The 24,191-nt window shown below is 45.2% G+C and overlaps 2 protein-coding genes across 2 annotated transcripts; one reads left to right on the top strand and one right to left on the bottom strand.

Annotated features, from left to right (window-relative positions):
* The first annotated feature begins 1,128 nt into the window (after positions 1-1,128).
* LOC125515481 (pumilio homolog 1) lies at positions 1,129-7,075 on the top strand. The gene is made up of 11 exons (XM_048680952.2): positions 1,129-1,315; positions 1,765-2,474; positions 2,682-3,657; positions 3,730-4,291; positions 4,373-4,514; positions 4,625-4,732; positions 4,821-5,039; positions 5,126-5,236; positions 5,680-5,874; positions 6,205-6,379; positions 6,540-7,075. Exons 2-11 carry the CDS (start codon positions 1,845-1,847, stop codon positions 6,578-6,580), a joined length of 3,159 nt encoding a protein of 1,052 aa, XP_048536909.2. The 5' UTR covers positions 1,129-1,315; positions 1,765-1,844; the 3' UTR covers positions 6,581-7,075.
* Positions 7,076-7,596: 521 nt separating this feature from the next.
* On the bottom strand, positions 7,597-12,929 carry LOC125515482 (P-loop NTPase domain-containing protein LPA1). The gene is made up of 7 exons (XM_048680953.2): positions 12,481-12,929; positions 10,584-10,873; positions 10,162-10,243; positions 9,388-9,807; positions 8,529-9,266; positions 8,295-8,399; positions 7,597-8,099 (listed from the first exon to the last, which is right to left on the bottom strand). The coding sequence occupies exons 1-7, from the start codon at positions 12,616-12,618 to the stop codon at positions 7,839-7,841; spliced, it is 2,034 nt and encodes a 677-aa protein (XP_048536910.1). The 5' UTR covers positions 12,619-12,929; the 3' UTR covers positions 7,597-7,838.
* Positions 12,930-24,191: the final 11,262 nt, after the last annotated feature.

The raw sequence follows: 24,191 nt of genomic DNA on the forward strand, positions 1-24,191 counted from the left end.
CGTTATTTTCGGATAGGGTACCCGCGGGTACCCATACCCATGGACAAAACTGCCATCCCTATAGATGATAAACCTTGCTCTTCCTCCAAGGAAATAATCCCCCAATGATAGCACATGTAAAAAAAATTATCTCGCAATTTTCGTTTATGAAACAATGACATAGGAAGAAAAAAAAAGAAAAGGGGTGCATTCATGCACCAATGCCGTCAAGGATGATTTCTCCGGTCCACTGGCTAGCTTTCCTCGGTCCTCCCCTTGAGAGGCCACCCAGCAAAACTACACATCACCCAACTCCCTCACCCTTTCCACCCGCCAAACCATCTAGGATTTCTCCTCCCTCCCCATTGTGGTCGCCACCGTTCTCCCCCTCCGCGCTCCATCTCCTCGGCCACACCGCTCTACTAGACTATGTGGATCGATGATCCACCTACCCACCCGGCCTTGGATCAATTAATGCCGTTTGTTGGAGGTGACGAACCCTAACTGTAACCATTTGAAAATTGAGTGACCGAATTGTGACATTATTATGATAGACAAAAACTCTATCGTGCAACATTTGGGTAATAGAAGAAGAAGAAGAAGAAGAAGAAGAAGTCATATTGGTCATGAGAAGAATGAATACATAAATAATAAACCGTAGAATGGAGTGTGGTTGATTCTGATGTCACGAAGACGATGACGTAATGTATGTGCTTGACCGGAGGACGACCTGTACTCTTTTCTGTGCACTTTTTAATCCAACAATATATCCGCATCATAGTTTTCTCTGTACGATCTCTTTTTTAACAGTTCTATTAATAAAATTAAATCTTCAGCTTCTCGCCCATGATTGTATTTCTTGATCACCAAGTCGTTGCAAAAAATGCCTAGCAATCATCTCAAAGATATTTTTCCCCTAAAAGAAAGAGCACATAACAAGAAAAGAGAAAGGGAAGGAAAGAAAAGGGTGCATAGGACTAGTATACCTAGCCAGGAGGAGGAAAGCCGCACCAAATCCGCCAAGGCTGGTTTTTTCTTCTTCGGTCCACTAGCTTTGCCTTTGTCTTTGCCTTTGCCTAGCCTAGCCTAGGAGAGGAGAGGAGAGCAGAGGAGAGGAGATCGACCAACAAAACCAACACAGCACCCAGCCCCCCCTCCCCTTTCCTCCCCCCTCCGCCCGCCCGCCCGCCGAACCCTCCAGGAATTCTCCTCCCGCAGCCGCCGCCCCTCCCCCCCACTCCTCGTCCGCGCCGCGCCGCTCCGCCGGACTGGCGTGGAGCGGGGATCCGTCCGTCCGCCGGGGCTCCGATTGATTCCCCCCGTCCGTCCGTCGGAGGTGACGAACCCTAACTCGACCTGCTTGGATTATTATTCTTCCCGGAGTCTGTTGATGTTTCTCTTGCTTCCTCCCCAATCCGCCCGTCGTTGCCGATTTGTTCGCTGCTTCGACGGAGTAGCCAGTGGGTTTGCTGATTTTTTCTCCCAGGAAATTAGGGGTTCAGTTGCTTGAACCCTCGGCAGGTCCGCCCCTAAAAGGTGGGATTTCTTTTCTTGGGGTTCCTCTTGCTGCTATCCGGGTAGAGAAATTGACGAAATCAGCTTGGAATTCAGCCGATTCCATGTCGCTCGTGTTTGGTTTCTTGGCCCTGCTTCTGCTTCTCTGCTTCTGATCGTTTTCTCTCTAGTTCATCCAGTTCTTCTTCCCCAAGCTTCGTGCGCGTTCCTCCTTAATCTGGGTGTGAAATTCGGAGTTCTAATCACCGTCCTGGTGTTTTCTCGTTTCAGGTTTCGTGTGGGAACGAAGGCGGAAAGGAAGGAAGGAAACAGAGCCGGCCGGCTAGGTGACCAACAAGGCTGCGGCGGCGATGGCTCCGTCTCCGGCGGGCCCCACCTTCGAGGACCTCGAGCGCGACCTGCAGGCGGTGCTCATGGACCAGAACCACCACGGCGGCGGCGGAGGCACCTCCGCCGAGGAGCTCAGCATGTACCGCAGCGGCAGCGCTCCCCCCACCGTCCAGGGCGCCCGCGCCGCAGTCGGCACGCTCTTCTCTGCCGCGCCCCCGGCCCATGTCGACAACAGCGGCCTCGGCGGCGCCGACATGCTATCCGAGGAGGAGATTCTGTCTCACCCGGCGTACCTGCAGTACTACTACAACAACGAGCACCTCAACCCGAGGCTGCCGGTGCCGATGGTGTCCAAGGAGGACTGGCGCGTGGCACAGAGGTTCCAGGCTGCCTCCGGGGGCATCGGGGACTGGAGGAGGCGGCCCTCGGAGGCCACTGGTGGGAGCTCTCTGTTCTCGGTGCAGCCAGGAGCACGCGAAGCCAACGGAGTGGACTATCTCCTGAATGATAGGATGGGCAGAGGTGAAAGGAATGGCCTCGCACGTCAGCAATCATCGGAGTGGCTCGGGCAAGCCGCTGATGGGCTTATTGGGTTGTCTGATGTCAATGGCCTCGCCTCCCGTCGCAAGAGCTTTGCGGATGCCCTGCAGGTTGAAAATATTTTCTTATTGCATTTGCTCTGCAATAGATTCTTTAACCTTAAGTAGAAGTACATGTTTTATATGAATGGAATTAAATTGTCTTTGCACTTATACTGACAGGCTACTCCTACAATGCATCACTTGTAAGACTATTTTGTACTAGCATGTAAGTCCCGGTTTGTTTTGTTATCTAATTTACAGTGGTTTCCATGACAGGAAAATATTAGCCATCCTGCTTCTAAAGCTGGTCATCTTTCACGCTCTAATAGCCGGAATGCTTTTGAGAGCCCAAATCCTTCACGCTCTAATAGCCGGAATGCTTTTGAGAGCCCAAATCTTTCACGCTCTAATAGCCGGAATGCTTTTGAGGGCCAGAATCTTTCACGCTCTAATAGCCGAAATGCTTTTGAGAGCCCAAATCAAGTAAGGTCCTCTGAGTCATCAAAGGCACAACTTCAGAGTAGGTCAGAATCTATGAATGGCTTTCGGTCTGGAACGGCTTCACCCAGTCTTGTCAGGGTACAAAGTTTAGGTTCTTCAATGTCGCACACATTTGCTTCTGCAGTAGGCTCTTCGATCTCAAGAAGCACCACCCCTGACCCTCAGTTGATGCAGAGGGCTCCAAGCCCTTGCCTTCCTCCAGTTGGAGTTAGGATGGGAAAAGCTGATAAAATGGTTGAAGGCAGAAATGTTGCTTCTCGTAATCATGATGGTTCTGACACTGCAGCAGCTCTATCTGCTATGTCCAGTTTAAACCTCTCGGGGAACAACATGGCCAATTTAGAAAGTGATGTGCAAAATCATATTTACCAGAACTTTGGTGGCGATCAAAGAGACGTGCTCTTTAATAATGTTCCGAAGGAGCATAGACAGTTTTCTCCACATAATTTAGTTCATAATGCTGATGAAGAACCGATAAATGCCCTGGAATATGCAGTCTTTCCAAATGGTAGCAGTAACTTGAGTAATCCAAATATGAGTAAACTGGCAGCTGAAAGCAACAGTAAGTTCCCTACACAATCACAGCATGGTAATGGGCACAAGAAAGGATCTTTGCTGAGCCCGACTGGACCTGTGTATCTCTACCAAAACCTGAATGGTGATAGCTCAAACATTGATGTACCTGGACGACATGCAAAGGCTAATTCACGAAGTTCTGGCTCGTCCATGCTGAATAATCACCTGAATACTGGTACTCTCTCTCTCCCTGTGTGTGTGTGTGTGTGTGTTCCCATTGTTTCCTGACTTGTGTTTTCCTGTCCAGATGGTGAATATGCCAACCTTCTTTCAAATCAAAGGGGGACTGGTTATCAGGTCCAACCAATGGATGCAGTCTATGCCCCTTACTTGCAGGCAAACCCCAACTCTCCCCTTGGTGCAGCTGGAAGCATGAGTCCTTTCCGGGGAAGTAACTTTTCTGGTTCAGGCCACATGGATAATGCTGCATATCAAAAGGCTTATCTTGCATCATTACTTGCTCAGCAGAAGCTACAGTATGGAATACCATACATGGGCAAATCTGGTGGTCTTAGCCCAACTCTTTATGGCAGTGAACAAGCATATGGCATGGACATGGCATATTTATCAAGTCCAACATCTAGCCATTTTATCCCATCTCCCCAGGGTCATGCCAGGCAAGGAGATAGGCTAACAACACGTATTCCATCCATGGCAAGGAGCACCACTGGAGGAGCTATGGGATCATGGAGTTCAGAGAATGGTCTGGTAGATAATGCTTGTGAGTCTACTCTGCTGGAGGAATTCAAGACCAATAAGACCCGATCTTTTGAGCTGCTAGATATTGTAGGTCATGTGGTCGAGTTCAGGTATTACTTCCTGGATTTAAACTGAGTATAGTTGCTGTGTTTATCTTTATGTGGGATACTAATATGATTCTCCCTCTGCAGCTCGGATCAGTACGGGAGTCGCTTTATACAGCAGAAACTTGAAACAGCTTCTACTGAAGAGAAGAACATGATTTTTCCAGAAATACTTCCCCAAGCACGAACGTTGATGACTGATGTTTTTGGAAACTATGTTATACAGAAGGTGAGCAACTATCTTATGCATTTGTATCGAACAAATTGATTTACTTATTAACGATTTTCGAGGTTATCTTATTATTTTAAGACCTCAGCCTAATTTGTTGTTCTTGGCAGTTCTTCGAGTATGGGACTGAACCACAACAGAAGCAATTGGCAAACCTACTCAAGGGTCATGTATATACGCTGAGTACACAAATGTATGGTTGCCGGGTTATTCAGAAGGTATGTATTGCTACAAACTAAACTTTTTCCTACCAAATCAGTTATGGACAGCTGTTTACAGTCTTAGGGACATCATATTTTTCTGTAGGCTTTAGAAGTGGTTGGTGTGGAGCAACAAACACAAATGGCTTTGGAGCTTGACGGAAACACAATTATCTTGAAATTGGTTCGTGATCAGAATGGCAACCATGTAATCCAGAAGTGCATAGAATGCATCCCTCAAGAAAGGATACAGTTCATCATTTCTGCTTTTTATGGACAAGTGGTTGAACTTTCCACCCATCCATATGGTTGCCGTGTTATTCAGGTGCTATATCAACCTATATCTGGTTTTAATGGATGCGTTTCATTCACAATCTACTAAATTTACCTACCTGTATTGACTACCACCAGAGAGTCTTGGAGCACTGTGATGATGAAAGCACGCAAAATGCCATGATGGAGGAGATCATGCAGTGTGTGGTTCCTTTGACACAAGACCAGTATGGCAATTATGTTATCCAGGTAGATGCTTATTCATTTACTCCTACTTGTTAAATATTTGTCGTTTGAACAATTTCACTCAGGCCTAGTATATTAAATTAGTGGGAGGGATGGTTTATGTTGGATTTCTTCTATCAAGTTGGCAGTTACATATCATGTAAATGCTCTTTCTCTAGTTTTTATATCTCGTTGGAAGTAGTTTCTAATTACCGAATGTGCTTGTACTGTTTTCTTCATACTTTCTGCCCAGTACCACCAAGTGTGTTGATTTGTTCGGTGTGATCTATCATGCCGATATATGATATTATATATGGAGAGTTTTTTTCTTCTGTTTACCACTTTCTTGTACTTTTTTCCTTCTGTTTACCACTTTCTCGTATTACTGTATAGACTAGCGATTACCTAGTTGAAAGTTTCATGTATCCCACTTTACACAAAGGGCTTTTGGTTTCTTTGTTTTGTAGCATGTCTTGCAACACGGGAAACCAGAAGAACGTACTTCTATAATTAAGCAGCTTGCTGGACAGATCGTGAAGATGAGCCAACAGAAATTCGCTTCCAACGTTGTTGAGAAGTGTCTGTCTTTTGGTTCTCCTGAGGAGCGCCAGATTCTAATTAATGAAATGCTTGGTACTACTGATGAGAATGAGCCATTACAGGTGTGTTTTCAACCAGCTGTTTAAGCATACTGGTTCTTTGTTGCAGAACTTGCTCTGTGTAGAAATAAAATGGATATTTATTGACTACATGAATATAGCTCTTATGTGCTGTGGCTCCTGAATTTTGGTATAATTATTGGCACAAGCTATTTCTTGTTTTGTCTATGTCTTGAGGAACAGAATTTGTTCAGCATGCTATATGTGTGAAACTGTTTTCCGTTTCCTCATCTGCTGCTTCAAGGCGCAGATGTGGATACCACGCCTTTATTGTTCTAAAGCTTGTATTTTTGGGCAATTTCAGTCTTCTGACGTCTAGCTTCTGCTTTCCAGGCAATGATGAAAGACCAGTTTGCGAACTATGTAGTGCAAAAGGTTTTGGAGACTTGCGACGACCACAACCGTGAGCTGATTCTTTCGCGTATCAAGGTCCACCTTAACGCACTGAAGAGATACACCTACGGGAAACATATTGTTGCCCGGGTGGAGAAGCTTATAGCCGCAGGAGGTACCAGATTCCAAAGCCCCTCTTGGTCATCCTTACTGCAATTCATCCTTCTTCCTTTTTAAGATGCATGGTCATGGAGGCGTTTGCTTATTGCTTCATAATCTGCATGCCTTTGCAAACCCTTTTCCATTTGGATTTAATTTGTTTTTCTCATTTGCAGAAAGGCGTATCGGGGTCTCGTCGCAGTCTTGCAGAGATTGAATGGTTAGTTTGACAGAATAACCCCTGTACAGACAGATAGCGAGGCTAGCCTTACCAGTAGTCGTTGTCCAGTGCCGTCGTCGGAGCTCGCGAAAGCCTTTGATTGTAAATAAAGGAGGGGGCCTCTGGGAATAAAGAGAAAGAGAAGAGATTTTGCTTGTTCAAAAGGAGAGAAGTTGTATATTTGTACCGTTTTTTCCTCTTCGAGTAAGATACATATATAAATATATATATAAGAAAGGCAAAGCATGGAAGCAAAATTAGCTGAAATATTTAGGGTTAGATGATGATGGGAAGCAAGGACACCTGTAGATCCTTTTGCCTTGGGTTTCATCAGTGTATAAGGTTTCCATCTCTTGTAAAGATTTCCTATTTTACTGATGTTTCGCAGAAATCAAATGTTTCAGTCTCTGTAAAGGAGGTTTCACAGATATCAAATGAGTGCCTGTCTATGAAATGAATGCATGCAGCTCTGGAAGTACCAATGTTTTATTATGTTCTGTCTATGAAATGTCTGCATGCAGCTCTGGAAGTACCAATGTTTTTATTATGTTGTCATGTGTGGTCGATGTATCTTTTTCCGTGGTGTTTATTGTTTGATATCTCCACCTGCTAATTTTACTCTTTCAAGCTGTCTCTCGACTTGCGACATATTTTTCCTCTTATTTCCTCATAACGATGCATAAAATATTTTCATTGAGAGTTCACATTATTTGACTAATATTCTTAGTTTCATCACAGGAACATTTGCACGCTCATAATAGCCGTTGAAAGAGAGGAATTGGCTGAATTTGTTGCACTGACAGATAGTGAGGCAACTAATGTTAACTACACCCAGTTGCCTCGGTTAGAAAAATAAATTTGTGTCACAACTCATAACTGATCTAAAATGTAATTAGATGAATTGTTGTTCAAAGCATGATCTTGCACAGTTAAAATACGCCTTATATTTCGAAACTGGTGGGTGGAGTATGTGTCCACCGACTTCTGACAGAATATATTCTTGCGCAAATTCAGAATGCAATTTCAACTTTTCATTATTCGAGTTTCGACAAAAGGGCAAAGCCCCAGGATTCCTATATATAGCCAAGCATGAGATCCTCTAACAGTCACAACCACCAACATAAGCTCATATGGGTACAGTAACCGGTGCAGACTCCTAAGCACCACGGAGAATGTGCCCAAGAGCACCGCGGCTGACAGTGAACCGTGGCAGTGGTGTCTTTCTTCCCCCAGGGGTTGGTCGGGTTAGGCTGTGTCACGCGCACGGCATCTTTGTGGCGGCGACGTCCTTGGACATCGTGAAGAGGTCCAGGTTGTGGTGGTACCTGCCCTCCACCACGGCGCCATCTGCTCCAAGGATGCTCTCCTCCATGGGCTGTGAGCCCCTGGTGCCGTACCCTGCAGCTTGCTCGTCGTCGTCGGAGCAGTTGCCGTTCCCCATCACGTCCTGCATGGCTAGGTCGTCGTACTCCTCGTCAGACTTGGTGGAGTGCTCGTCGACGGAGCCCGCTTCAATCTGGAGGAAATGGTTGGTGCAGAAAACATTTAGCTTTGAAATGAGGCACGCTTTCAACTGCCATTCCTGGTTGGTATAAGGCACAATGTATTTGCAAGAGTTTTAGGAAGCAGCAACTGCAATCAAGTGGCTGCTACCACAATAGAAGTAAATCCCACTGGGAAAATTGCTGTATAACATAGGAGTAGTAGCTACCTCATGAGCATCCCTTTCTTCATCAGTTAGATCCTCATCAGTTTCAGCATCAGGTGGGTCGTCAGCATCCTCTTCACTACCATAGACTGAATAATCCTCCATATGCTGGAGAAAGGTCACCAGAGCAGTCGTTAGATCGGAATGTATAGCATCAGCAATCGACTAAAAAAACATTAACACATTACTGTCAGTATTAATAACAAACATATCTTAGTGTTGATGCACAACACATACCTCTTTGGAGGCGCAGTCTGACGTTTTTGGTGAGCTGCAGCATGAGGAGAAGTATCTACCGCTTGTCTCGATCCCATCAGCCCTCAGGTCATCTACACTTCCAGCATGGCTGGTGCCACCGCCTGTGTCACTCAGCCACGCGCTAATCCCAAAAGAACCAAACTGGAGATTAACTGACTCTGCCTTCCCAATTTGTGATGGGTTAACCATATGATTCCCTACTGATCTACCACTGCCTGTACTGCCATTAGCATTGCCATCACCTGAATCTACATGCCAAGCCTTAGTCACCGAACCATCAGGGTTAAGGAGAGCCATCAGATTCCTCGAAGACCCCTTCCTTTGAATGAACTGGAACATGCCCTTGGAACCCAAGGAGTTAGCTGCACGCTGGTTCCTGTATTCCTCATCCACTACAGGAACAGTGTTTGTGTTGAGGTCATACAGCTGCTCCCCAACTTCTCGCCGGCGAAGACAGCTGAAAACCGTGGCGTGTATCGCTGCCACGCTCTGGTCAACATTAGTGTTGTTAATTTTGGGCACAAGATGCTTGTCTGCTCGGTTGCAAAGGTATTCCTGAATAGCCCTGATGTTCCGGATGTACTTGATATATCTGTTCTTTGCTGGGTCCAGTGTCATGTACTTTGCGCGCACAGCAAACCGTTCCATGTGCTTCTCCTCATTTGCAATGTATACCATAAATGGTATTATGGAAGGATGTTTCTTCATTAGCCCCATCTATTAGATATTCAAAATAAAATATAGCTTAGTCAATTCATCAGTGCAACAAAATATATAACAGGTAAACGACGCAAGAGCTGTAATAGAATATCAGTGTTGCTTCTGGACTAGTACGCACCACAAAATTGAGGCTCAAATGAACTCCTTCAACAATAACAGATTGCTTCTGCTCTTCCCAGGATGTAATTAATCTGTCCAGGCTGTCAATGACCATCTCGCTTTGCGCCTTGAACCCTTCTATTGCCATTTGTTTGCTGCCAATCAGCTCGGTCCTAGGAGGTAATACTGAGGAGCCGTGACGAGATTTAACATCTGGAGTGTCATCTTGGCCTTCATTTGTGTTAGGATTAGAAACCATTGCGAGCTTCTTTGCCTGGCGCTTAGCCTTTGACTGAGCAACTGCAACAGGGTCCAAGTATTCTCCTGCATGGTAGGTTGACGCATAGAGAAGAGGATTTTGCTTTTCATCTGCAAAGCTTCTCATCATATGGCGTATAGAATCAGTAGAAACCACTGTCGTCATGCCCAATCTACTACCCTGGATAAAACAAACAGACTGTATTTAGCATTCAGAAAGGAGTCAGCATCACGTATCTCTTTAATTTACAGTGCAATCTTCTAAAAGCAACAAGAAACACAACAGAGCAGGAAAGGTATCAAAGCGCTTTAAATTGGTACGTACTCCCTCCGTCCCATAATATAGGACGTTTTTTGACACTAGTGTAGTGTCAAAAAACGTCTTACATTATGAGACGGAGGGAGTATTTGACATGCAGATACTTATCATTAAATGCTTCTGTGTGTACCAAACTACTGTGTCACTGGCGTTATATATAGTATTAGCTATCACCTTTCAGAAATGGCTGACTCTTAGGTTAGAAAATTAACATACCAACAGAGACGATAGGGTGGACTTGCCGCATCCGCTTGTCCCACACAAGAGTACTGTCACCGATTCCTTTTTCTCCTTAATTCTGATAAGAATAATTGGAAAAAGACAGAATTGCAAAAATTAGCTGCCGTTGAATTCATCGAGTAGCTACCCTATGGGTGCCCTGAAATGACTTGGGTAATATATGCATATTTCATTGGAGCATAATGCATGCACCGTGCTCATAAGAATAATTTGGCTTTTTTCAAAGGAATCATTTGACTTTAACAAAGCATGCTAAGCATAAATGTCTATCCTAATCCTGTTCAGTTGTGGAAGATATAGACGACTAGGAGCTGTAAATTAAATTGATGAATAAACATGCTAGTTGGATTGCTAGTAATTCGTATGAACTCAATAAGAAAAAGATAGGGTAAAGTTACCTGCAAGCAAGAAGAAAGTCAGCCTTCTGGTTTGGTCCAACATACTTGTAAGAAGAGAGTGCGTCACACACGATATTCAGAAACCTCTCTCTTGAAACAAGAATCGTTGTCTGCGTCTTGTACAATTCGAAGGGCAAGCTGCTGCTACTTGCGTCTGGAATTTCTGTGTTAAGCATCTCAGCATCTTCCCCAATGCCTAGGCTAGGGGCATTTTCATCTTTAATAGCCCTATCCGATCTCGACACATCCAAGAATTCACTCCTCATCACACTGAACACTCTCTTGCTAATCTGACGGTGCCAAAAAACACTGTTAAACTCCACACACCAATAAAAAAAGTTGAGCACATGACCGGCATATTACTTTTGCAGCTTATCGAAATGGACGATGAGGAAAACAAGATACACCTAACAGTCATGACCAAATCAGAGTAAGAAAATTAAATTACGTCAAGTGAGAACCTGATACCAGAGCTCAGGTCAACTCCAAGATGCGTATTTGCTTAGGAAGCTCATCGAAATGGACGATGAGAAAAACAAGATACGCCAAACAGTGATGACCAAATCAGAGTAAGGAAATTACGTCAAGTGAGAACCTGATGCCAGAGCTCAGGTCAACTCCAAGATGCATATTTGCTTAGGAAGCTAATCGAAATGGACGATTAGGAAAACAAGATATGCCAAATAGCCAACACCAAATCAGAGTACAGAAAGTTACGTCAAGTGAGAACCTGATACCGGAGCTCAGGTCAATTCCAAGATACAGACTAGAACGGTAGCCCGTCAAGCTACAGTTCCCGAGCATAAAGATCATGGCAAGGCAAAGCCTAGATGTCTATATCACTATAACACGGTGCCGTCTCTGTCATCAGAGCATAATAAAGCAAAGAAAGCAATAGGAATTCACACTAGGTGTAGCAGAGGGGCAACAGTTGCCTGACAGTATGTGCTGATAATGACCCCCAAGCAAAGTATCACCAAAAGACAAATTCAGTCTGCAACAAGAAGAATAGCTTGGAAAGGAACGGTGTGTTTTGCGCATCCGAAATACGCCGAATCAGATCCAATCTTTTGTTGCAAAGAATGACCCTGGCCAAAAGATGGCGAAAAGGATATGAGAGTTTCCTGTCCAATCCAAGGGAAGTGGACCGGCCCGGGGGAGTTTGGATTGGATTGAGCCAAGAACGTGGTATGCTCATCGATTGGTGGAGCAGTTGTCACCTTCCCATGTCAAAATCGCCCCACCGCCAAACACTATGCTAGGCATGCCTAACAACATCGTTCGAACAAAGAACAACCAATTCAACACCCTGCTAGGCATGTGCTGTCCATGAACATGAAGGACCTATGGAATCTAGAACATAATAGAAGCAGGCAGAGGCAGTTGTCACCTTCCCATGTCAAAATCGCCCCATCGCCAAACACTAAGTTACGCATGCCTAACAACACCGTTTGAGCAAAGAACAATCAATTCAGCACTCTGCTAGGCATGTGCTGTCCATGAATGAACATGAAGGATCTATGGCATCTACTAGAACATAATAGAAGCAGGCAGAGGCAGTTGTCACCTTCCCATGTCAAACACTATGCTGGGCATGCCTAACTGCATCGTCTGAACCAGGCAGGAGCAATTCAAGCAGCAGCGCCAGAACACCATGCTGCACATGTGCTGGCCATGGAGGATCTGTGGCATCTAAAACAGAGTAGGAGCAGGCAGTTCCGTCCTCAGTCTAATCTAATCGCGGCATAGCGCGAGCGTGTCCCGTCAGGTCGCACGAGGGCCTCCAATCGGAGGCGGGCGGCCCTCCATTGTTCGGGAGGGATCAAGATCACAGACAGCAATAGAGACAGCAAAGAGGAAAAAGGGAAGGGGGAAGGAGGAAGGGGTGGGGGATGACCTTGAAGGCGTGGCGAGCCTTGCAGCCCATGAGCTGGAGGGTGCTCTGCAGGACGGGGCGCGTGTACCGGAAGGCCCGCCGGCCGCCGCCGTCGGCGACGGCAATGTAGAGCAGCTTGGGCGGCGCCGCCTCCGCCATGGCTGGGCCCGGATCAGGGGTCCTCACGGAGCCCGCCGGGTCAAAGATGGGGTTTTGAGGCGCATTGCGGCGGCGGGGTCATGGGCGCGGGCACGGGCATGGGCGTGAGCGTGGGCGTGGGGCGGTGGGGAGGGCCGAGAAGGCAAGCAGGTGTCGTCACGACGTCCACGCCGCGCGCGCCCATGGCTTCCACATGGCTGCGCTCCCTCCCTCTCTCTGTCCGCTCTGCACGAGAGGAGTCGTCGCCTTCCTCCTCCGCTTTCTCTCTCTAAAGTTGTGGGATTTGGCCTCCCTCCTCTGCTTTTCTCCTCTCCTCCTTCCGCTTTTATTGCCTCCTGCCTCTCTCCTTTTTTTCTCTTTTCTTTTACCCCTTTTATATAGAGCTATTAATGTACAAATAATAAAAGTGCTACTCCACAAGATTTTTTTTATAATTTAGGGACAATGCTAACTTTTGAACATGAGTAGAGACACAATCGCTCATACATACGCGCATACGCTCACCCTGCCCCTATGAGCACCTCCGAAAGACTGACCCGGCATATCATCTTGTGATTTATGAAGTCGCCATAGACGCCTCGTCGTCGACGGGAACGTCTCCTCTCACTGAAAACGCATCGCCGAAAATCCTGAAATAAATTTAGGAATAATGCAAGCACCAGAATTTGAACCCTGGTGGGCTTAGGATACCACTGCCCCTCTAACCATCCAACCACATGTTGGTTCACGGACAATGCTAACTTACAAATGTTTTTAGATCAAACGACAACAATTTTTCAAAAAAAAAGCCTTCCCTGTGAAGGAATTGCGCCATCCTCCTCAAGTAAAATTGCCATGGAAATCGTTCGTAAATGCTATCCGCCAAGGAGCGTTCACCATCTAAGAGGGTCCTTAATTTAAGGTGTGTTATTAAACTTTGTTAATGCAATTACTTACCTTAATTAAACTGAAACGCGTTGAAAGAGGAACAAAGCAAGTACTTTCTCCTCCTGCTTTAAATCAAAGCTTTGTTTTGAACATCAACATGGTTGTAACCCATTGGCAAGGTTGTGGTGTCACATCCTTGCTAACCGAGGTTCGGTTACCGTCGGGAACGAATTTCGGTATCTGGCCCAGATGGGCCCCTTAATATGTTGTCCATGAGGATTCTCACCTATTAGTTCTCGTTTTAAATGGCTCGAATATAACTTTGACAGTAATCACGAGATTCTAATAGTACAGTATTATTCTTATTCAATTTTATTTTATCGTGCTTACTCTTTATAACAATGGCACAACCATGTGGTACGATCCTTTCTTGTGTCAATCGTTTTCGAATCCCTCTTGTGTGGATCTTTTCGTGTGAGTGGTTGTATTTGTCCATCGTCTATACGTGGCACTGGCTGTAGTATTAAATCGCCTTGGTTATGCCGGTGTTCCCGCGTGAGAATTAATTAATTAATTAGAAGAAGAGATCAGACAGGAACAAGTGAGATTTTTATATGAGGGCAAGAAAAGTGCAGCTTTGGATTAGGCATCCATCCGCACTAGGTGTTGGGCACGTAGGTGAGTACTCCTGTTTAATCCAGCGATATATTTGGCGGCATATGCATAAATCTATCTCTTTCTTAGAAAGAACCATGGGGACAAAAATTGAACTGCTATTTACAGACTGACTTGATTTTGATTTCACTCAAATAGCAAAACTAAACTTGTATTTGCAATCAAGTCGGTGCTTAGTAGTTGAATTACTAAAACTCCGAGTACGGACTTCATTCCGATTGTCTGGACTGCAAATTCGAAAATAACTACGTAGTACAGTATAATATTTAATTTATCCGGGAACGTATTCATTGAATTGTAGTACGGTATTCTTGCTTTCATACGTAGTACATCACAAAAAATAATTGCTGCTCAAAGTTACGTGTGTTAAGGACCATAGCAGTGTCCAAAATATCACTTTATTTGTGACATGAAGGGAGTAGCTTATACAAATTGTAACTGCGAGTATGATAAAAGAAAGGGTGGTGTTTCCCTCGCAAAAAAGTGGTCATGTTTTACAGATTGTCAAAAGAAAGGGCGATGTTTTACACTTGCTAAGTGCGAATAAAAATGATCTAGACAGGGCATACGTTACAAACTTTTTTTCTTTGCGAGAAGGCCAAATGAGATATGCTCCCTCCGTTTCTTTTTTACTTGGCGTATAAGATTTGCCTCAAATCAAATTTCGTAAAGTTTGACCGATCGTCCGTGTGCGCGATTCCATTATGCTGTTTGCGGCCGGCCGTGGAACGTAGTACGTGCGTGCACGCGTGGCGAGAAGAAGCGGCGGCGAGGGCCGACGTCCGTCCGTTGTTGTAGGATGGGGAGATCCCTCTCCCTTTCTTTCCGGCCGGCACCTTTGCTTTTGCACCCTCTTTCTTTGCTTTTCGTACTACGTGTGTAAAACAAACAAACAAACAAACACACAAATGTGGATGGCCGTCCGTCCATGGCGTGCAGAGACCAGATGGATTCGGACGGCGGCGATCGGAATCGGATCGACGACGTACGCCGACCGGCCGCCTCCAGAAGACAGACGTATCTATCTATCTATACATCGCTCATAGATATAGACATAGACGGGCCCTCCTTGAACCAAGATTAAAACACAGGGCCAAGTCTAGACGTGCGAGGTCCTCAAGAAAAAGAAAAACAAAAGTCTAGACGTGTCAGCGAGTACGCGACGTTGCATGGCGACCGTTGACTCGCTCACCCTTTCACGAAAAAATCCATGCAATTCGGGTCGCGGTCTGTTCCTGCTGCACTCGACACGCGTGCGTGCGTGCGTACGTATGTAAATACGTTGGGTGGTCGACTGCCGACACGGTCGATCGGGTGGCCGCTGCCCTCCTCTCTCCTCCTGCTCCGGTGGTACCACCACTACTCCATCTGTTCATTAACTTATGGTGTAAACTGAATTTCGTCAACACCGTTTGACCACCGATTGCGCTCTCAATATACGATTTATATGATACAAAAGCATGTCTATACGTACATAAATTGCATATTGATGGAGTAGTGGTTGATCAAATCCTTATATTTGCGAAGCTACATGTGGTGTTGTAACCGTATTTTCATATGAACACGTAGCTTTCTCAAAAAAAAAAAGGACGAGAAGCAAGGGGTGGGTACTTTGGCATGTTTTTAAATTTAAAAAGGTTGATGTGGTGAATATTGGCATAATTTCTCGAGTACAACTTTGACACTAATCAACAGATTCCAATAGTACATTTTTATTCTTATTGAATTTAGTTTATCACGCTAGCGCTTTAAATCGATGGCACACACTTAACAATCTATATTATGGGGTTTTGAGGCGCATGGCTGCGGGCACGGGCATGGGCGTGAGCGTGGGCGTGGGGCCGACGGGGAGGGCCAAGAAGGCAAGCACGCCACGGCGACCATGCCACGCGCGCCCATGGCTTCCACATGGCCGCGCTCCCTCCCTCTCTCTTTGGCCCCACTCTGCACGAGTCGTCGCCTTCCTCCTCCGCTCTCTCTCTAAAGTTGTGGGGTTTGGCCCCCCTCCCCTGCTTTTATCCTCTTCTCCTTTCGCTTTTATTGCCTCCTGCCTCTCTCGGGTTTCTCTCCCTTTTCTTTCATTACCACCATTTTAATTTTTTAGAGCTACTTAAACAACCATTGTAAAAAAACACTATTCCCTAAAAAACACTATTACACTATTAATATAATTTTATATGTTATGAAATCCTATCTATAAGTAAGTTATTTGTATGATTTTTTTCAAAGACTTGCTAGTAATTTTATTATTCTTGTATGAAAGTTCTTTTAAAAGTTGGTTTTATTTAATATATGGTCTCAATGTAAGATCTCACGAATCTCGATGTAATTTTGCACAGATCTAAGTGTAAGATCTCACAAATATAGCATTGACTGAGGCATAACCAAGTCTCGGCCGACTGAGGTTTAGCAAGACTGTGTGTAAATTACATACTGGTGAAGTAATTGTTGAACCAATTAGTAACTTATTAGAAAAACTTAAATGCCTCGATGAGTACTTTCTCCTGCTTTTAATCAAAACTTTGTTTTAAACATCAATATGCCCCATAGCCCACTGGCAAGGTCGTAGTGCGCATCCTTGTCCTTACTGAGTGGGACTCGATTACAGTCGGAAACGAATTCTGGTATATCGCCCAGGTGGGCTCCTTAATATATTGTCCATGATTCTAGGAGGCTCCTCATCTTGTTTTAAATTTCTCGAATATTACTTTGAAAGTAATCACAAGATTCTATTAGTACAATATTATTCTTACTGGATTTTATTTTATCATGCTGTACTCTTTTTTTTAGAAAAGGATCATGCGTTACTCTTTGGCACAACCATGCAGTCATTTTTGATTCGGTCCCTCTTGTGTGGATCTTTGTCGTGTGAATGGCTGTATCTGTCCATCGTCTACACGTGGCACTGGAGTATTAAATTACCTTGGTTATGCCGGTGTTCCCGTGTGATAATTAATTAATTAATTAATTAGGAGAAGAGATCAGACAGGAACAAGTGAAATTTTTATATCAAGGCAAGAAAAGTGCAGCTTTGGATTAGGCATCCATCTGCACTAGGTGTTGGGCACGTAGGTGAGTACTCTTGTTTAACCCAGCGATATCTTTGGTGGCATATGCATAAATCTATCTGTTTTTTTTTAGAAAGAACCATGGGGACAAGAATTGAACTGCTATTTACACGGCTGACTTGATTTTCACTCAAATGGTAGCAAATAAAACTTGTATTTACGACCTCTGATCCAAATTAATTGACGCTCCTTTATATTATTCTCAATTTCATATATACTACATCACAAAAATTAACGTTTGGAAAAAGTCACGTGTGTGTGTTATAAGGACCATATCAGTCTCCAAAATACCGCTCTAGTTTGTTTTTCTAGACCCGGCAGCAGCGACGCTTCACGCCTTATCATTTTTGGGACATTGTCGTGGATCCTAGATGTCTTTGGTCGAGCCTCGACTAGATGTTATGCTTGTTCTTGTTTCACGTTCATCCTTTGATCTACTTTGTAAGTGAGCCTCCCCACCATATTGTACCGTTCGGCCGAATACTTTGTTGTGTTGTTGTATATATGAATCGGTGCGAAAACTTGTTTCGAGAGTAGCTTACATAAATTGTGGCTTATATATAAACCTGTTTCGAAAGTAGCTTATATGTAAACCTGTTTCTTGCCTTCTGAAAAAAAAAGAATAAATAAAAACCCGCAAAAAAGGAGAAAAAATAATAAAATCGCTGCGCCGCAGCTTGCCTTGTGAGCTCTTTTTTCTCCTCGAGAAGGCCAAAGGCCACACATCCTCCGTGCGCGATTCCGTTGCGCGGTTGCGGCCGGTCGTGGAATCGTACGTGCATGGCGAAAACCAGCGGCGACGGCGATGGCCGGCGTCCGTCCGTTGTTGCAGGATGGCAGGATGGATCCCTCTCCCTTTCCGCTCCGGCCGGCACCTTTGCCTTTGCACCTTCTTTCTTTTCCCTTTTTTTTGCTTTTCGTATCATAATACGTGTGTGAAACAAACTAACGAGGACGGCCGTCCGTCCATGGCGGGCAGAGACCAGCTGCATTGCATGGATGGATTCGGACGGCGACGACGGGATCGGATCCACGACGTACGCCGACCGGCCGCCTCCAGAAGACACAACCTACATCGCTCATAGATAGGCAATTAATAGACGGACCCTCCTTGAACGAAGATGAACAACGGACCAAGTCTAGACGTGCCAGCGAGTGTGCGACGGTGCATGGCGACCATTGACTCGCCCACTGACCCTTTCAAGTTAGCCAAGAGAAAATCCATTCAGTTCGGGTCTCGGTCGCCCGTCGCCGAAGGATCCACTAGAAATCTATATCGGCCGGATCCTAGAAGACCCGCCAGACACACAGCTTCATAGGCTCTCATCGAACGGAAAACACATCAACAAAATAAGGATAGGGCAGGGAAAATATTATTCCTACTTTGCAACAACGCCGCCGCTTCCGCTTTCCAAACCGAACACAAAAACTCTAAAATGAAACTGAAAGGAATCACCCATACCGTTGTCCGACAGGTCCAGGGTCTAATGACCGTGTGTTTGGAATTTTACTAGTAGGCCTTTGGCCTAAAGCCCAACTAAAATTTTGAAATTCTCTTGGCCCATTCATGCACACATGTGAGTGGAATGAGTGAGGCTAAAGTTTAGTCCCACCCCGAAAGTTGAGAGAGAGTTGCACCTCTTTATAAGGTGAGCTCTTCTACCACTTGTATGAGCATGAGAAGAGGAGACCTACACGCGCGCTCCTCCTCCTCCTCGCTCGCCGCGCCGCGGTGTTGCGTTGAGCCGAGCTAAGGACAGAGCTATGCACGCTGAGGCCGCTTCGTATGGTTTCTCACCACCGCTCCAGATCACCGTCAAGCAAGTCTTCTCCATCCCTCCTTTCGGCGTGCACCGGGAGAAGGGAGAGCAGGCCTCCGGAACCCCGCCTCTCGTGATCCTGTACGGGAGAGGGGCGATCAGGTTTTTGGGGAGCGCACTCGCGCGACTGCTGGCAGCGACGACTTCGCGAACGACGACTTCTTCCCCGACCTCGGCAATCTCATCCTCGACGACATGGGCGACAACGTCAACGTTGGCGGTGCTGCACCCGCTGCACCGTATGTGATTCTATCCTTCTTGTTCGAGATCGTGGTAGAATTCATGTTTCTAGTATGTGATCTGTTCATCTACTATGCTAGTCCGCATGATTAGTTTAATCTCTGCTATTGCTGTCACGATCTATTTTCTATTTATTCAGATTAAATCTCGTAGTAGTTTGCTCTTATTTCGAACAATCCAAAAACCTGATTATAGGCAATTTACTCCGAGTGGTTTTGCTGCGCATCTGAAGCCGTCTGCCTTTAAGGGGGCGCAATATAAGAGGTGGCGCACGAGAGCAGTCTACTGGTTTCAGACCATGGGCTGCTATGACGCCACCAAGGGCAAGCCTGAGGGCGATCTTAATCCAGCACAGCTGGAAGCTTTCGAGAAGATCGATACCTTCTTTAAAGGCGCTCTTCTGAGTGTTCTTGATGACTCCATTGTGAATTCGTATATGTCGTTTGACAACGACAAGGACATGTGGGCTGCGCTCGAGGCCAAGTTTGGTGCCTCGGACGCCGGCAGCGAGTTGTACGTCATGGAGCAATTGTATAACTATAAGATGACTGATGAGCGCCCTGTTGTACAGCAGGCTCATGAGATACAGTCGCTCGCAAAAGAACTTGAGTACTTCAAGTGTGTGTTGCCGGACAAATTTGTTGCCGGAGGCATCATTGCCAAGCTTCCACCTTCGTGGAACAATTTTGCTATTTCCCTGAAACACAAGAGACAAGAGTTTTCCGTTGCGGATCTCATTGGTACCCTTGATGTTGAAGAGAAGGCGAGAGCAAAGGACACACGTGCTCGAGTTGCTGAGGAAGGTTCTAGTGCCCACATGGTACAGAAGAGGAACTCTCAGCCCAACAAGTTCAAAAATAACAAGAACAAAACTCAGGGCAAAGGCAAGTTTGATACAAAGAACAAGCCATCACATTCTACCAACTTCAAGAAGAATTCTCATAAGAAGGGGAAGGGACTTTGCCATGTCTGCGGTGATCCTAATCACTGGGTTCCGAAGTGTCCTAACCGCTTTGAGGAGCGTGAACATGAGAAGAGCGGCAAGTCCGCTAATGTTGTCATCGGTGATACTGATATGAAGGAATTAGGGTACGGTATTTTTCCTACCATCCTTTTAGTATTCCAATCTCCTGATTGGTTAATTGATACCGGTGCCAATGTACATGTTTGTGCTGATGCCTCCATGTTTTCTTCTTACCAGGCAACAGGGACTTCACCCGTGCTGATGGGGAACGAGTCACATGCCATCGTTCGAGGTGTTGGTGCGGTCGATCTGAAGTTTACTTCGGGGAAGATCGTGCGTCTAAAGAACGTTCATCATGTGCCATCCATCAATAAAAATCTCGTTAGCGGTTCCCGTTTATGTCGAGATGGTTTTAAGTTGGTTTTCGAATCCAATAAAGTTGTAATTTCTAAGTATGGACAATTTGTTGGAAAAGGCTATGAGAGCGGAGGCTTGTTCCGCCTGTCTTTTTCAGATATTTGCACTAAAGTTATTAATAATGTTTGCCACAACAATGAGTCTGATATTTGGCATTCACGACTTTGTCACATTAACTTTGGTTGCATGACGCGGCTAGCCAATATGAATTTAATTCCGAAAATCTCTACTGTTAGAGGCTCTAAGTGCCAAGTATGTGTGCAAGCTAAACAACCTCGCAAGTCCCATAAGACTGCAGAGGCAAGAGACTTGGCGCCACTAGAGCTTATACATTCTGATCTTTGTGAGATGAATGGCGTGTTGACAAAAGGTGAAAAGAGATACTTCATGACGTTGATTGATGACTCCACTAGATATTGTTATGTGTATCTCCTGAAATCAAAAGATGAGGCTTTAACTTTCTTCAAAAACTATAAAGCTGAGGCAGAGAACCAACTTGATCGAAAAATTAAACGGCTTAGGTCCGATCGTGGTGGAGAGTATTTTTCCAATGCATTTGATCTGTTTTGTGCGGAACATGGTATAATCCATGAGAGGAAGCCTCCCTACTCACCTCAGTCAAATGGGGTAGCCGAAAGATAGAACCGAACTCTAACTGATATGGTTAACACCATGTTAGACACATCGGGTCTTTCCAAGGAATGGTGGGGGGAGGCGCTAATGACTACGTGTCATGTCTTAAACCGAGTCCCCACAAAGCATAAGACCATGACTCCGTTTGAGGAATGGGAAAGGAAAAGATCGAAACTCTCTTACCTACGTACTTGGGGTTGTTTGGCGAAAGTCAATATACCGATTCCCAAGAAGCGCAAGCTTGGACCAAAAACCATGGATTGTGTTCTTCTGGGCTTTGCTTTTCATAGCATCGGCTATAGATTTTTTGATAATAAAATCTGAGGTATCCGACATGCATGTTGGTACGATTATGGAGTCGAATGATGCAACTTTCTTTGAGGACATATTTCCTATGAAGGATATGTCGAGTTCATCAAATCAGGAGATACCTACTCCATCTAGTGAGGAATTCATGGTAATTCTTGAACCCACCACTGCGATGGAACACGTTGAGAATCCTGTTGAGGGTGACAATGGAACTCCTGTGAGGAGTAAGAGACAGAGGACTGCAAAGTCCTTTGGTGATGATTTCATTGTGTACCTCGTGGATGACACACCCAGGACTATTTCAGAAGCCTATGCATCTCCTGATGCTGACTACTGGAAGGAAGCTGTACGTAGCGAGATGGATTCCATCTTAGCTAACGGTACCTGGGAGATCACTGACCGTCCTTATGGGTGCAAACCTGTAGGATGTAAGTGGGTGTTCAAGAAGAAGCTTAGACCTGATGGTACGATTGAAAAGTACAAGGCACGGCTTGTGGCCAAGTGTTATACCCAGAAAGAAGGTGAAGACTTCTTTGACACTTACTCACCCATGGCTAGACTGACCACAATTCGGGTGCTACTATCACTGGCTGCCTCACATGGTCTTCTCGTTCATCAAATGGACGCTAAGACAGCTTTCCTTAATGGAGAGTTGAAGGAGGAAATTTACATGGATCAGCCAGATGGTTTTGTAGTACCTGGTCAGGAAGGAAAGGTGTGCAAGTTATTAAAGTCTTTATATGGCCTTAAACAAGCTCCTAAGGAGTGGCATGAGAAGTTCGAAAGAACATTAACTGCTGCCGGCTTTGTAGTAAACGATGGTGACAAGTGCGTGTACTATCGCTATGGTGGGGGCGAAGGAGTTATTCTTTGTCTGTATGTCGACGACATACTAATCTTTGGAACCAAACTTGATTTAATCAAGGAGGTTAAGGATTTCTTATCTCGCTGTTTTGAGATGAAGGATCTAGGAGTAGCTGATGTTATCTTAAACTTCAAGCTGTTGAAAGATGAGAATGGTGGGATCACACTGCTTCAGTCTCACTATGTGGAAAAGGTCTTGAGTCATTTTGGGTATAGCGACTACACGCCTTCTCCAACTCCATATGATGCTAGTGTGTTGCTTCGAAAGAATCGACGGATTGCTAGAGATCAACTGAGGTATTCTCGGATTATTGGCTTGCTTATGTATTTGGCGAGTGCCACGAGGCCTGACATCTCTTTTGCTGTGAGCAAGCTGAGTCGGTTTGTGTCAAAACCGGGAGATGATCATTGGCATGCGCTTGAGAGAGTTATGCGCTATTTGAAAGGCACCGCGAGCTATGGGATTCACTACACCGGCTATCCAAGGGTACTGGAGGGTTATAGTGACTCAAATTGGATATCTGATGCTGATGAGATTAAGGCCACAAGTGGTTATGTTTTTACACTTGGTGGTGGCGCTGTTTCCTGGAAGTCTTGCAAGCAGACCATCTTAACGAGGTCAACTATGGAAGCAGAACTCACAGCATTAGACACTGCCACTGTTGAAGCAGAGTGGCTTCGTGAGCTCTTGATGGACTTACCTATGGTTGAAAAACCAATACCCCCTATCCTGATGAACTGTGATAATCAAGCTGTGATCGTCAAGATAAACAGTTCTAAGGACAATATGAAGTCCTCAAGGCATGTGAAGAGGAGACTAAAATCTGTCAGAAAATTGAGGAACTCCGGAGTTATTACGTTGGATTATATCCAAACGTCGAAAAATTTGGCAGATCCCTTCACAAAGGGTCTATCACGTAATGTGATAGATAATGCATCGATGGAGATGGGTCTGAGACCCACCGCATGAGTTGTCCATAGTGGTAACCCACTCTATGTGATCAGAGATCCCGTGAAGTAGAAGTGGGAGACAAGCTGTTGGTCAGCTGGGAGGAGAGTATCCCTATATTACCTATCCCACTCCGTGAAGATGCAATACTCTTCTGATTTGCATGGCAAGTTGATACTTATCTTAATGTGTTCCAAGTGGCTTATTCGGGTAAGCAGAGATGTTGTCCTGCAGAACATCTTCTGAGGAACACACCTATATGAATTTGACTGTTAACATCGCAGTCTATGAGAATTGGGTGTTCTCTAATAAATTCATGAAAGGCCCTGGAGTATGACGTATATGCCCACCCGCTGGGAAGCCTTGCGGCAGCCTAGTATCGGTCAAGAATTTGTGTGAAACTTGTCTCACAGAAAACTTGTAGTTCAAGGCATAGTCCACTATTCAAGTTGTGATTTAGTGTAGCATAAATCTCTAAGTGAAAGTTCAACTTCACAGTCTCCACTAAGCAGTATGTAAACAATGTTTTGGAACTAAATGATGAGATGTGCCAATGAGACTTTGTGGGGGATTGTTGGAATTTTGCTAGTAGGCCTTTGGCCCAAAGCCCAACTAAAATTCTGAAATTCTCTTGGCCCATTCATGCAAACATGTGAGTGGAGTGAGTGAGGCTAAAGTTTAGTCCCACCCCAGAAGTTGAGAGAGAGTTGCACCTCTTTATAAGGTGGGCTCTTCTACCACTTGTATGAGCATGAGAAGAGGAGACC

Source organism: Triticum urartu, chromosome 6A, assembly GCF_056163025.1.
Source record: "Triticum urartu cultivar PI428250 chromosome 6A, HENAU_Tu73, whole genome shotgun sequence".
NCBI lineage: Eukaryota > Viridiplantae > Streptophyta > Magnoliopsida > Poales > Poaceae > Triticum > Triticum urartu.